The sequence below is a fragment of the Ipomoea triloba genome, chromosome 11 (assembly GCF_003576645.1).
Source record: "Ipomoea triloba cultivar NCNSP0323 chromosome 11, ASM357664v1".
Lineage (NCBI taxonomy): Eukaryota > Viridiplantae > Streptophyta > Magnoliopsida > Solanales > Convolvulaceae > Ipomoea > Ipomoea triloba.
Window position 1 is genome coordinate 13,792,089 of NC_044926.1, and position 13,102 is coordinate 13,805,190.

Sequence of the window (13,102 nt, forward strand, 5' to 3'; positions counted from 1 at the left end):
CTTAGAACTAGGCACACACAACTTGAAAACCACTCAGCAAATAACACAAACGCACTTATAGACACAAATTCAGGAATTGTCAATTTGGGTCAAATAAAGCAAGAAGATAAGCACATAAAAAAATAAAAACATCCTGGTATAGCAGCTTCATGCATAGATTCAGTTAGCATAGAGAGCACACAATCAGACACGAAATTCAGAAATTGTCAAGTTGGAATAGACAAAGCAAAAATAAGCAAATAAAGCATATACATTTAGGTAAAGCATATTGAAAACACATTTTCATAACATTTCACACAAAGAATATCAAATACGGTCATGACTAGACCAACAAATATAGAAGATATAGCAATTTCAAATTCAGATCTCAATACAGATTGACAAGAAGGAATAGAAATAGAAATGGTTAACACTGAACCAGATAACAATTTTGGAGGAAACCACAGAATCAAACAAAACAGGTTCAGATTATAAAACAGTAAATAAAGGATATACGCACACGATACAAGAAAAATCATCTTGGCAGATAATGAAGGCATAAATGGCACATGAGAGCAAAAAGAAAAATAGAAGGTTAAAAAGGTAGTAGTACTAACCACTTGCAAGGACACATCACCCTTAGGCCAGGTCATGAGCTAATGGTGAGACAAAGCAGCAGCAAGTGTATCTAAACTCAACTCTCATTCTTCTTCTAGAGAGAATAAATTCAACCATCACCAAGAAAAAACACCTTGTGAAAAGAGTAGAACTTTGAGCAGCTGTATCAAAAGACAGATTCGAATAGAACTCTGTAGTCAGCCAATTAGAATAGGTGTTAGACATACTATATTTCATTCATTATAATATATAGTTTGTTATTTAATGCTTTATAATTAGTCAATATTTAGCTCCAATAAGATAGGAGAGTTTTATGCTAACTCTCGTATAGGAGTACTTTCATTCCTGTAATTTGTTATTCAGAAAATACAACGCTCATCTGGTATCAGGGTTAGGTTAGGAATTCCCTCACCCTCTCTCCTAATTTCACGTAACCGACGATGACCTCCTTTACCGACGGTGCGATCACCCCGTCCAAAGCTCCTCTCTCATCGCCGGCACCCATTCTGGCATCGGCTCACCATGCCCTCTCCATAAAACTAACTACACGAAACTATATTTACTGGAGAACCCAAATCCTACCCTTTCTTCGCAGCCAAGGGTTGATAGGATATGTTGACGGTTCGCTGCCATGTCCACCGGCGACTGTCATCACTGCTGTAACAACACCGGCCATCGCGCCACCAGTCTCGTCCCCTAATCCGGCGTATATGCCTTGGATTCAGCAAGATCAGGCCATCCTCTCGCTGATTGTGTCCTCCTTAACGAGCGAGGTAATGTATCTCGCTGTAGGCAAAGAAACGTCGAAAGCAGTTTGGGATTCCATCACGGAAGCCCTCGCCTCCACCTCCCGCTCCCGGTGCCTCAGTTTGTTAGGCCAATTTCAAACTCTCCAGCAAGCCAACCTCACGCCATCGGAATATCTTGGCCAAGCGCAGATGTTGGTCGAGTCACTCTCGCTCGCTGGCCGCCCGCTTACCGCCGATGAACAGCTGCTATACGTTCTCCGCGGTCTCCGACCTGAATTCCAGGCGATGGCCAGTTCGTTAACCACTCTTGGCACGCCGGTTACGCTGGCGCAACTTGCCGATCACCTGCGTGCGCAGGAATTCATCCAATCGGATGATTTTTCCGTTGCTGAACAGACGCCGGTGCAAGGCTCCCAGTCCGCTTTTTTTGCAGGTCGCGGTCGTTCTTCGGGTGGAGGTCGGCACTTCTCCAATGGCCGAGGAGGCCGCCAGGGGCGTGGAAGAGGAAACAGCCGTGGTAGGGGCGGCGGTGTTCCACGCTGTCAGATCTGTCGGGCAACCGGTCACAGTGTAGTACACTGTTTCAAGAGATATGACGATCGGCCGGCGTCAAATGCGAACATGGCATATTCTAGTGAACCGACTGCTTCCACGGCTTCTAGGGCATGGTATCCTGACACCGGTGCCTTGACGCATGCCACACCCGATGCACAGATGCTGGATCGCAGTGAAACTTATACCAGGAATGATGTTCTAAAAGTTGGAAATGGTACAGGTTTGGATGTTTCTAGTGTGGGTCGCACGGTTATTCATTCTGATTCACACAAATTTCATATGTCAAATATTCTCCATGTTCCAAAATTATCCATTCCTTTACTTTCTGTCTACAGATTTACTAATGAAAATAACGTGTTTTTCGAATTTCATAAGAATCTGTTTTTTGTGAAGGACTGCACAACTCAGGCAATTCTTCTTAAGGGTTCCACTATTGGAGGTCTGTACAAGCTCGTGCTTCCTAGGGGTCATAATGCATTTCTTTCCGCCCGAGCTTCGTCCGTGGTTTGGCACCAGCGTCTCGGTCATCCACATAGTCAAGTGTTGCAACGTGTCCTCAAAAATTACCCTGTAACCGTGAATAATTTAAAGTCTATTCAAATTTGTTCAGCTTGTCAACTTGGGAAATCATCCCGGTTTCCACTAGATAGGGTTTCGGGCAGTAGTCAAAATGTATTAGACTTAATTTATACGGACATCTGGGGTCCGTCACCCGTTATTTCTAGTACTGGTAGTCGCTATTATGTACTCTTCGTGGATGACTGTACTCGTTTCACCTAGTTTTATCCCTTACGGGTGAAATCAGATATTTATAAAATTTTTAATTTATTTCGGGCGATGGTAGAATATCGTCATCTCCACTCTATTTTTGAGTCACTCGGTATTTACCACCGGCAATCTTGTGCCTACACTCACGAACAAAACGGGAGGGTCGAGTGTCGAAATCGTCATGTAGTTGAAACAGGCCTCGCCTTACTAGCCGAAAGCTCAACTCCACTAAAATTCTGGGAATACGCTTTCGAAACTGCGACATTTCTAATAAACTGTCTACCTTCCTCTGCCCTCAAATTCCAAAGTCCCTATTTTCGGTTGTTCAATACCCCACCACCATATACCTTTTTCCGTGTCTTTGGGTGTCGCTGTTATCCATATCTCCGTCCTTATAACCACCACAAAATAGAGTATCGGTCGGCCCCTTGTGTTTTCCTAGGTTACCCAGTTGGCTATAGGGGATACCGTTGCTTAGACCCACACACTGGAAAGATCTTTATCTGTCGCCATGTGCGATTCGCTGAGAACATCTTCCCTTTTGCTTTACAGGACAATATTCAGGGTCATGTGTCTCCTGACACACCGTGGGCGATCGCACTAGTTCACACTCCGACTCACACAGCGCCAACCACTTCGGCCCCCGTGTCAAATACTCCTCCTACTTTGACTGTTCCAGTACTGACGTCCTCCTCTGGGACTCAACTCAACACAGGCTCTAACGTCCTCTTCTGATACACGCATTACCACTGAACAAGTCTAGGAAGGTGGCCATGTTATGCGCACACGACAGAAAACCCAAGGTACAGGCGAGCAGTTCTACGCCCTACACACTACCACCGACCCTACTTGCTATTCTCAGGCAGTAGGGCACAGTCACTAGCGGGATGCAATGGACCAGGAATTTAATGCACTTTTGCACAACAATACATGGACACTTGTACCGGCAACCCCACGTATGAATATCATAGGGTGTAAGTGGGTTTTTCGCACCAAACGCAAAGCGGATGGGTCAGTTGATCGTTATAAGGCCCGTCTGGTGGCCAAGGGTTTCAATCAGGTGGCTGGGGAAGATTTCTTTGACACGTATAGTCCGGTCGTCAAACCAACCACTGTTCGACTGTTATTTTCCCTAGCTATCACGCATTCTTAGACTCTCCGACAACTCGATGTTCGCAATGCCTTTCTGAACGGTCATCTTCCAGAAATAGTTTATATGAAGCAGCCACCAGGTTATGAGGATCCTCTACACCTTGGTCATGTTTGTCATCTTCAGCGTTCTTTATATGGGCTAAAACAAGCGCCCCGTGCCTGGTTCAAGCGCCTGCATGACTTCTTAACAACGGCAGGCTTCTCACCGTTAAAGACTAATGTTTCCTTGTTTCACTACACAGCAGGATATTCCTGCGTCTTTTTACCTGTCTACGTGGATGATATAATAATGATGGGGAACAATTCTAAGTTAATTGAGTCACTACTAAGTCAGATGTCCACCGCGTTCAAAATCAAAGATCTAGGCACACCCGGCTTCTTTCTAGGCATTGAGACATTGCCCTACAAAGGAGGTTTCTTACTATCACAGAAGCGCTATATGTAGGATATCTTAACCCGTGCTGGCATGACTGACTGCAAGGCTCTAGCTACACCAGCTGTTGTGACACACTCACCGATCCAATCACCTGAGTTTTTTGACAATCCCACGTAGTATCGACGCATTGTTGGTGCGTTACAGTATCTGACTATCACCCGACCGGATTTATCATACTCCGTTAACCGTCTGTGTCAGTTTATGCATTCACCAACAACTGAGCATTGGGGCCTCCTCAAGCGTGTTTGTTGATATATTAAGGGCACACAGGATCTAGGTCTACACCTGACTCCGTCGTCACACTCAGCGTTACATGCTTATTCTGATTCTGATTGGGCCGGATGTCTAGTTGATAGGAAGTCTACAAGTGGTTACGCTGTTTTCTTCGGTGCTAATCTCATCTCCTGGGTCTCGCGAAAACAGCGCACAGTGGCACGATCTTCGACTGAAGCCGAATATAAAGGCCTCGCCGATGTTGCAGCTGAGGTTACATGGGTGGTTTCCTTACTCCGTGAGCTACGATTGCATTCGGGCCAGCCGACGACTCTCTGGTGTGACAATTTAGGGGCCACTTACTTAGCTGCCAATCCGGTATTCCATGCTCGGACCAAGCATGTTGAGGTTGATTACCACTTCGTCCGAGACAAAGTCGCTTCTGGGGATTTGATTGTTAATTTTGTGTCTACTAAGGATCAGTTGGCAGATATCTTCACCAAACCGTTGCCGGCACAACGCTTTCATACTCTACGCTCCAAGCTCAATGTTGTTGCCTATCAACCTTGTGCTTGAGGGGGCGTGTTAGACATACTATATTTCATTCATTATAATATATAGTTTATTATTTAATGCTTTATAATTAGTCAATATTTAGCTCCAATAAGATAGGAGAGTTTTATGCTAACTCTCGTATAGGAGTACTTTCATTCCTGTAATTTGTTATTCAGAAAATACAACGCTCATCATAGGGACCTATATTCTGGATAGTCTGAAGAAGATCCTGGTCTTTGAGAAGAGAGATAATGTTTCAATGCTTTATAATATCATCCAGATCAATATCCTTCTGAAGCAACAACCCTCTTTAACTATGAACTTTCCTTAAATCCATCAACTTGGGATATCTCAAAATAGGCTTGAATTTTTCAACCTTGAAATTTTTTAGAGGAGAAACTAGATCAGAAACAGGGCTGGAATGCATAGAAACTTTTATCGAGTCATGCGAGTTATTGGAGTAGTCATAGCTCTCTTTCAAATCATCTTATTCATCTAACTTCCTTTTTGTTGAAGCAGTAGTAGGCGCTTTGCTTTTGGCTTTTTGAAAAGCTTGCTCAATAGGAACCTGGATAAGAGGAACAGACATAGACATTCTAGAACAAGGAACATATATAGATATTAGTAGTACTAGCAGACATGGATACTGAACCGGAGAGTCCTGGCTTAGCGGCAGACTCAGAAACAGACAAAGCAGAGACCGAAACAGGACAATATGATGTAGAGACAACATGTATACTGGGCAAATCAACAAATAATGAGACATTTCGAATATTAAACCCAGGCGTACCAATAGTTGAGACAATTATATGGATTGAAAGGGACTCTTCAGATACAACAATAGATCTTGGAACAGATATAGACACAAAACTAGATAATTCAGATGCAAAGATAGAGTGTGCAACTACTAGAGCAGAAATAGGAATAGAAACAGTGTCAGGTACTACTGGATCAGAAACCGATAAAGATGGAGATGGTAATTCAACAGATATACTCAAAATATCAGAATAAGCAGTAAAAGGCACATTTAAAAGACACATTTAGGAACCGATAATGAAAGCATACATAACAGGTAAATTAACAGAAAAAAATCCAAAATACAGGTATTGAGAAAATAGCAACTAAAGAATAAGAATTAGAGAGTACCAATACTCCCAAAAAAAATTATTTGCAGCTTCAAATGATGCAAGGATTTCGAAAGAAATTTAAGGTTTTGAATTTTGAGATTCCATCTCTAAACAAGGTTCTGGGTCTGAACCAAATTGAAAATTTTTTTACAAAAAAATATAACTTATTTAATTAAAAATACCTAGTTTTTTTTTTTTTCAATGATGACCCTTCAATCTTGAATTTTCAAATTCTCTACATCGATTTCTCTATCTTCCACTAGTTCTTGAGTACCATTTTTCCCTTGCGATGCGTTTGATATTAATTGGGATATAAAACCTGCTTTCCTGATCCAAACTTGTTTTACAAATGGTTCAATGCGCTTGTGAATGTATTTCTCAACCCTTTGGTCCTTATAGAAATAAAGACTCTCCGATTTAGTATGGCCACGAATCCTGCAATAGTGACAAACAAGATTATAACGCTTGTAAGTATATGTAGTCTTAAATACTTTACCATAACTACGTTGGGCTGAGCTAGACTCAAGAATTTCTGTCCACTAGTGAATTCGAGACCAAAATTTGTAGTAGATTGTCTTCCACCACCAAGAATCTGATAAAGTTTAGATGTGGTGTCCATAATTTTTATCCGATTCTTTAGAGTCTCCAATTCATGTTTCAGCTTTTCTTCACGTTCAAGACATGCTTTCAGAAGAAGATCTTGGTCAACAACTTGTTTTTTGTACACTTTTCTAGCGCTTTCTAATATATCAACCTCACTAGACAATGAGCAATTTGATCTAATTAAAATCTCCCATTTGGAGTAAAATTTTTTATAATCTAAGCTAATTCGAAAGAAGGAGTAGGCAAATCAAAATCTTCGGCTGGGTTGTATTCTTCGCCTTTTGAGTCAGCAATCTCTTGAGGATCAGGATCAACACATGTTACAGTAGTAAATGGAACAAAATTTCCTGTCATTTCTTCTATATCAGGTCCAACTGCCTTTGACTTAGGTTCATCGTCACTCCAAGTTAAGGTTGACATGGATTTCTTTTGCCTTAGATACGTGGGGCACTCGGCTTGTACATGACCTTCACATTCATAACATCGAACGCCTTTGTTACTTGCTTTTTCTTTTACTTGAGATGGTCGTGAACCAGAAGACTTGTTGTTTGAGCCACCTGTGTTTGACACATTTTTTGAGGTGTTTGAGTTTGAACCTCTTTGGTTTTGAAACTTGCCATTTTGAGCTCATTTTTTTCTGTTTCAAAAATTCAGAAAACCGTTTAGTAAATAAAGCAATTACATCATCACCTGTTTCGTCTGGATCAATTATTGTATCTAGTCCTCCAGCTGTAAAGGCAAAGCTCTTTTGCTTGTTGTTGTTGAAGTTCCCCTTCAATTGAGCAACAGATTGATTTTCCCAACCTGTATTTTCTTGAATTGCAGTAACTTTCATTCTAAACTGTCGTGGTAAGGATCGTAGAATTTTTTTAATTAGATTTTGTTGGGAAAATGATTTGCCTAATACAGCATCATGATTTGCAAGTTCTTAGACTCGCTCATTGAAGTTTACAATTTTTTCATCACCATGCATTCGCAGTTCTTCAATGTCTGATTGGATGAGTTGCAATTTTGACTATTCCACAAAGCTACCAAATGGCAGGTTGGCAGCAAAGCTGCCCAAGTTTGACTTTTTTCTTTTTGGTTAATACGTTTACTCTCCCTCCCCCCCCCCCCCCCCCCCTCTCTCTCTCTCTCTCTATATATATATATATATATATATATATATATATATATATATATATATATATATATATATATATATATATATATATATATATATAGTTTTGGTTAATATTTTTTTATTTTGTTATATAAGTATGTAACTAATTAATTGTTAATTATTATTTAATTTATTGTTAAATTATTATATTAAAATTTCTTATGTAACACATTTTTAGATAAAAAAAAAATATAATATAATTTGCATTCGGTTATATACATATTACGAATTATGAATAATTTTTAAATTTTTTTAAAAAATTATATTTTTAGATTTTCAGTATTGCTATTTTTAATATTTAAAAGTAATTTATATTTAAAAAATCATGTTCTTGGATTTTCATTTTTGTTATTTTTAGTATTTAAATGTAATTTATATATTGATATAAATTAATAATGTCGAAGAGTAAATAATATTTATAGAGAAAAAGATATTAATTTTTAATGTGATGTGAAATTGGAGCCCATTTTTGAGAGTTGATTGGATTTGCAAGGATGTATGTAGTGTGAATAGTAAATGATTTGCAAATTGGGTGATATGGAAGTGAAACCCATTTCTTTTTTTTTTTTTTTTTTTTGAATACTGTTGACCCTATTACATGTAGTATCTGTGAAACCCATTTCTTAAAGAGAGAAATTTGCAGGATAAGAATCAGTTCTTATACCGTGGACCGCGGTCCACAATGCATTATGGACCAAGGTCACAGAACGACGTCGTTTCAATAGGTGGGAGAAACGGTTCTCGTAAATATCTATAATTGATACTGCAGTTCATCTCAAATGATACTACAATTGTGTTTAACTGATACTGTAGTTGTGTTGAACTAATACTAAATTTGTGTTGAACTGATACTACAGTTGTGTTGAACTGATAATTCAATTGTGTCTGTAGTTGATACTACAATTAATCTCAAATGATTCTACATTTGTGTTGAACTGATACTACAGTTGTGTTGAAAGGAAACTGCAGTTGCGCAAAGTGGAGGTAGTTTCATCCGTCTGTTTTCATTAATCAAAACGGCGTCATTTTGTCACTTGGATCACAATGCTCGGTGGTTCGTGGTCCACGATAAAATTTTCGGATAAGAATATCCTTATTGGGCATGAGGATGATGTGACATATGACATGTTGATGATGACATGACATAAGATGGTGACACTGTAAAATGTACCTTATTTTGAGAAAAAAAAATTTAAACTTCATATTTTGGTAAATAATATTTTAAAATATTAGTGTGAAAAATGTGAATAAATAAATAAATTAATCTTAGTAAAATTAACCAATTCATATGTAGTGAATAAAAATAATGACTTTTTCTTTTTAATTAATATTTCATAAAGAAATGAATATTACATAATAATTTTAGTTTAGAGAAGTAATATTTTTGTTGAGTGAATTATTTGGTTACAAAAAAATTGGCATGTATGTATAATGTATGTATGTATGAGTGTTTGTGCTGTGTGTATGGAAAATTTTCGTTATTTGAGGTTTAAACTTATAAAAGAGTTTGACTACTTCGTTAATTTTTATACTATTGTGGAATGACTAATTTAATTCTTATACTATAAACCAATGTCACACGAATTTCAATTAATAAAGTACTTTTTTTGAAATCAAAGGAGGAAACTTCATTAAGAAAACAATAAAGCAGCAATACAGTCAGGTGGGTGTAGAACCCAGGAACCCCGGACAGACAAAGAACCAGTTGCCTTTGCAAGAACATGAGCCACATGATTCACTGACCGCTTGACATGGCGAACCGATAGGTTGCCAATGTCCCTAGCAATAATACGACATTGCTTAATAATAGAACCAACATACGAGAAATCCAGAGTACGAGAGTGGAAAGCTAAACAAAAATTTAAACAATCAGTCTCAATAATAAGATTATTATGCCCAAGTTCTTTAACCCAAGCCAACGCTTCCTTAATCGCCATAGCCTCTGCAAGCAACGGATCACGAACACAACCGATGGTATCACTTTTGGCCGCCACAAAGGTTCCCAAGTGATCACGAATCACCGCACCAAATCCTGCATCATTATCAAAAACCGCGGCATCAATATTACATTTGAGCATGCCTTGAGGAGGACATGTCCAAACTGGAGAAATGCAATTACTAGCTAAAGGATTTGAGACCCCATGTGCCTCCTTCTAACTGTCCACCAAACCATGCACTTGCCTCCGCAAGCATTCAACCATCCAAACCCCATTTCTCCACACACAATCATTCCGCGTTGACCATACTGTCCAGAACACTGCTGCCATGAAAATAGCTCTGTCAACCGTGGGCAAACAAAGAACATCATCCATAAAAACTGGCAAAGATCTACCCTGAAGTACATCAGCATTCTCCCATAACTGACGCGCAACAATGCAGTGACAGAAAAGGTGGGCAGGCGTTTCCTCGACGTGATCACACAATGGGCATCCCCCTCCAATCCATACTCTTTTAGATTTGAGGATCTCTTTAACTGGCAGAATGTTTTGGGCGCATCTTCACAACAAATTCTTAACTTTGGGAGGAACCGTGAGTATCCAAAGGCGATCCCAAGCCGTGAACACAAGTTGTGAATCCACTACCATGGAATTAGCCGTTAGAAGATGATACCCATGTTTAACAGAGTACAGACCCCGTATATCACCTTGCCATCGCCAAGAATCTTTATAATTACAAGAAGTCGGTGTTGCTAATATTTTTTTAACATCCGTATCAGTGAACAAGTCCTCAAGAACCTCCACATCCCACTGACCATTTGCATCCATCAACCCGCTAACTTTAGCATCAATTAAATATTCAGCACACTGCGTTTGAAGGTTTGGATCTCTGGTATCAGCTAACCAAGGCCAACCCCATATATTAGTGTCAACTCCATCACCTATAGTGCGAGCAACCCCTTGTTTAAGAACCTGTTGACCCGCTAAAATGCTCCTCCAAATATAGCTCGGATTACAGCCGAGTTGTGCCTCTAAAAAACCACAACGAGGAAAGTATCTAGCTTTCAGTAACTTGCCAACCAAAGAATCTGGTTTGATTAGCAGACGCCAACCCTGCTTGGCTAGTAGAGCGATGTTGAACTCATGAATGCGCTTAAACCCCATCCCTCCATATTTTTTTGGTTTGCTTAACCGTGCCCAGCTCAACCAATGAATGCCCTTCTGCCGCTCCCCTCCACTACTCCACCAATATCTGTTAAGCAGTTTCTCAATACTATCACACAACTGATTTGGCAAGAGGAAAACAAACATTGTAAAAATAGGAAGTGCTTGAGCAATGCTTTTGATTAAAACTTCCCTGCCAGCCCTTGAAATAAATTTATGTTGCCAACTACCAATCCTCTCTTGAATTCTCTGCTCAAGATAACGAAAAATGGCGGTCTTATTTTTTCCCAACACCGAAGGTAAACCAAGATAACGCCCAAAATCCGTCGACTCAGGAACCCCAACACAAGTCGCTACAGATAAACGTAACTCCTCCGGTGTATTCGTACTGAACATCAGGCTCGACTTAGTATAGTTAATTGCTTGCCCTGAAGCTGCACTATACTCTTCTAGGTAATCCTTAATTTTCTGGGCTTGAGCACTAGTGGCTTTAAAGAAAAGGAGGCTGTCGTCGGCGAAAAAAAGATGAGATATAGCGGGTGCACCTCTAGCAATTCTAACACCATGAATGTCACCCCGGGCCTCCGGCCCTTTGAAGCAAAATAGATAATCCTTCAGCACAGAGAATAAATAAGTAAGGAGATAATGGATCTCCTTGCCGAATCCCTCTGGTAGGAGTGATCGTGCCAACAGCCTGCCTATTAACCAACATAGAATACCGCACAGATGTCACACATAACATTAAGACATCAATCCACCACCTGTTGAAACCCAAAGCAGTGAGCATGCCTTTCAAAAAGTCCCATTCCATGCGATCGTAGGCTTTGGCCATGTCAAGCTTCAACGCAGCCCAACTAGTCAAACCAGTGCTTTTCCAGCGTAGGTAATGCCCAATCTCGCTCGCAATAATAACATTATCAGTCAGTAGCCTGTCCGGAACAAAGGCACTTTGAGAAGGGGAGATGATACTTTCCAAAGTGACCTTCATACGATTCGCAAGAGCCTTTGCCAGAACCTTATATGCCACATTACACAAGGCAATCGGCCGAAGACCAGAAACCCTTTCCGGCACCTTTTTCTTCGGAATAAGCACTATGTTGGTGTCATTTAGCCCCTCGGGGAAGGCACAAGTATTGAAGCAATGCATAATAAATATATATAAATCATGCCCAGCAATTGGCCAAAAAGTTTGATAAAAAGAAGGGCACATACCATCAGGACCGGGAGATTTTTCGGGGGCCATTGAAAAAAGAGCAGCTTTGATCTCCTCAATAGTGAACGGCTGCAAAAGATCGGCATTCATCTCCTCAGAAATCCGGGATCGAACATGGGGGAAAATATTTGAACTAGTACCAGCTGATTGAAAAATTTGGTTGAAATACCTGAGAACCTCAAGATTTAAAGCATTACCCTCGGTCCAAATATTATCAGGGTTCAAAAGGCGTTGCAGGTGATTGTTACGGCGGCGAGTGGAGGCAAAAGTGTGAAAATACTTTGTGTTCAGGTCGCCATGTTTGAGCCACAATTGCTTTGACCTTTGTTTCCAGAACACTTCTTCCTGTTTTAGGAGCCCATCTAGTTCCTTCTCTGCCTCCAAGAATTGAGTGATTACAATAGGAATTCTGCTCTCCTTTAGAAACTTAAGCTTGTCACGTAACTGTCGAATCCTCTTACCGAATTTGTTATATATCTCGCCACCCCAAAGCCAAAGGGAGTCCCCACAATGAGCAATACGCTGCGGGAAGCCCAAACCCAAGGTCTGCTGCTAAGAAGTCTCAATCACTGCCCGGCAACCTTCATCTTGTACCCATGTGTGACACCCCAACCTTACACGAGCTGAGATAGCTAAAATCTCAACACAACAGCTGCCTTACTCAACCCAACAGAACATAGCGGAAGCGAATTTAAAACCTAAGGGGCGTCATGCCACATCTAGGTATAAACACAGCCTAGATGCACAGGCTAAACATAAAGATAAACTAAGCTGTCATATAAGTAAGATAAATCCTCAATCCATAAACAACACTATTCGAATCATTGGTCAAGAGTATAATAAAGTCTCAAATGGCTCACAGGCCAAAGCA

The 13,102-nt window shown here is 40.2% G+C and overlaps 1 protein-coding gene across 1 annotated transcript in view; it reads right to left on the reverse strand.

Moving 5' to 3' along the window:
- Nucleotides 1–9,548: 9,548 nt before the first annotated feature.
- The window catches only part of LOC115995954, a 13,038-nt gene continuing 9,484 nt past the window's right edge, over nucleotides 9,549–13,102 (reverse strand). The window contains exons 2-5 of the mRNA XM_031235102.1: nucleotides 11,808–12,753; nucleotides 10,500–11,716; nucleotides 10,099–10,390; nucleotides 9,549–9,949 (exon numbers count right to left, since the gene is read on the reverse strand). Of these exons, the coding sequence (XP_031090962.1) occupies nucleotides 9,549–9,949; nucleotides 10,099–10,390; nucleotides 10,500–11,716; nucleotides 11,808–12,753 (2,856 nt within the window). The remainder of the gene's footprint in view (nucleotides 9,950–10,098; nucleotides 10,391–10,499; nucleotides 11,717–11,807; nucleotides 12,754–13,102) is intronic.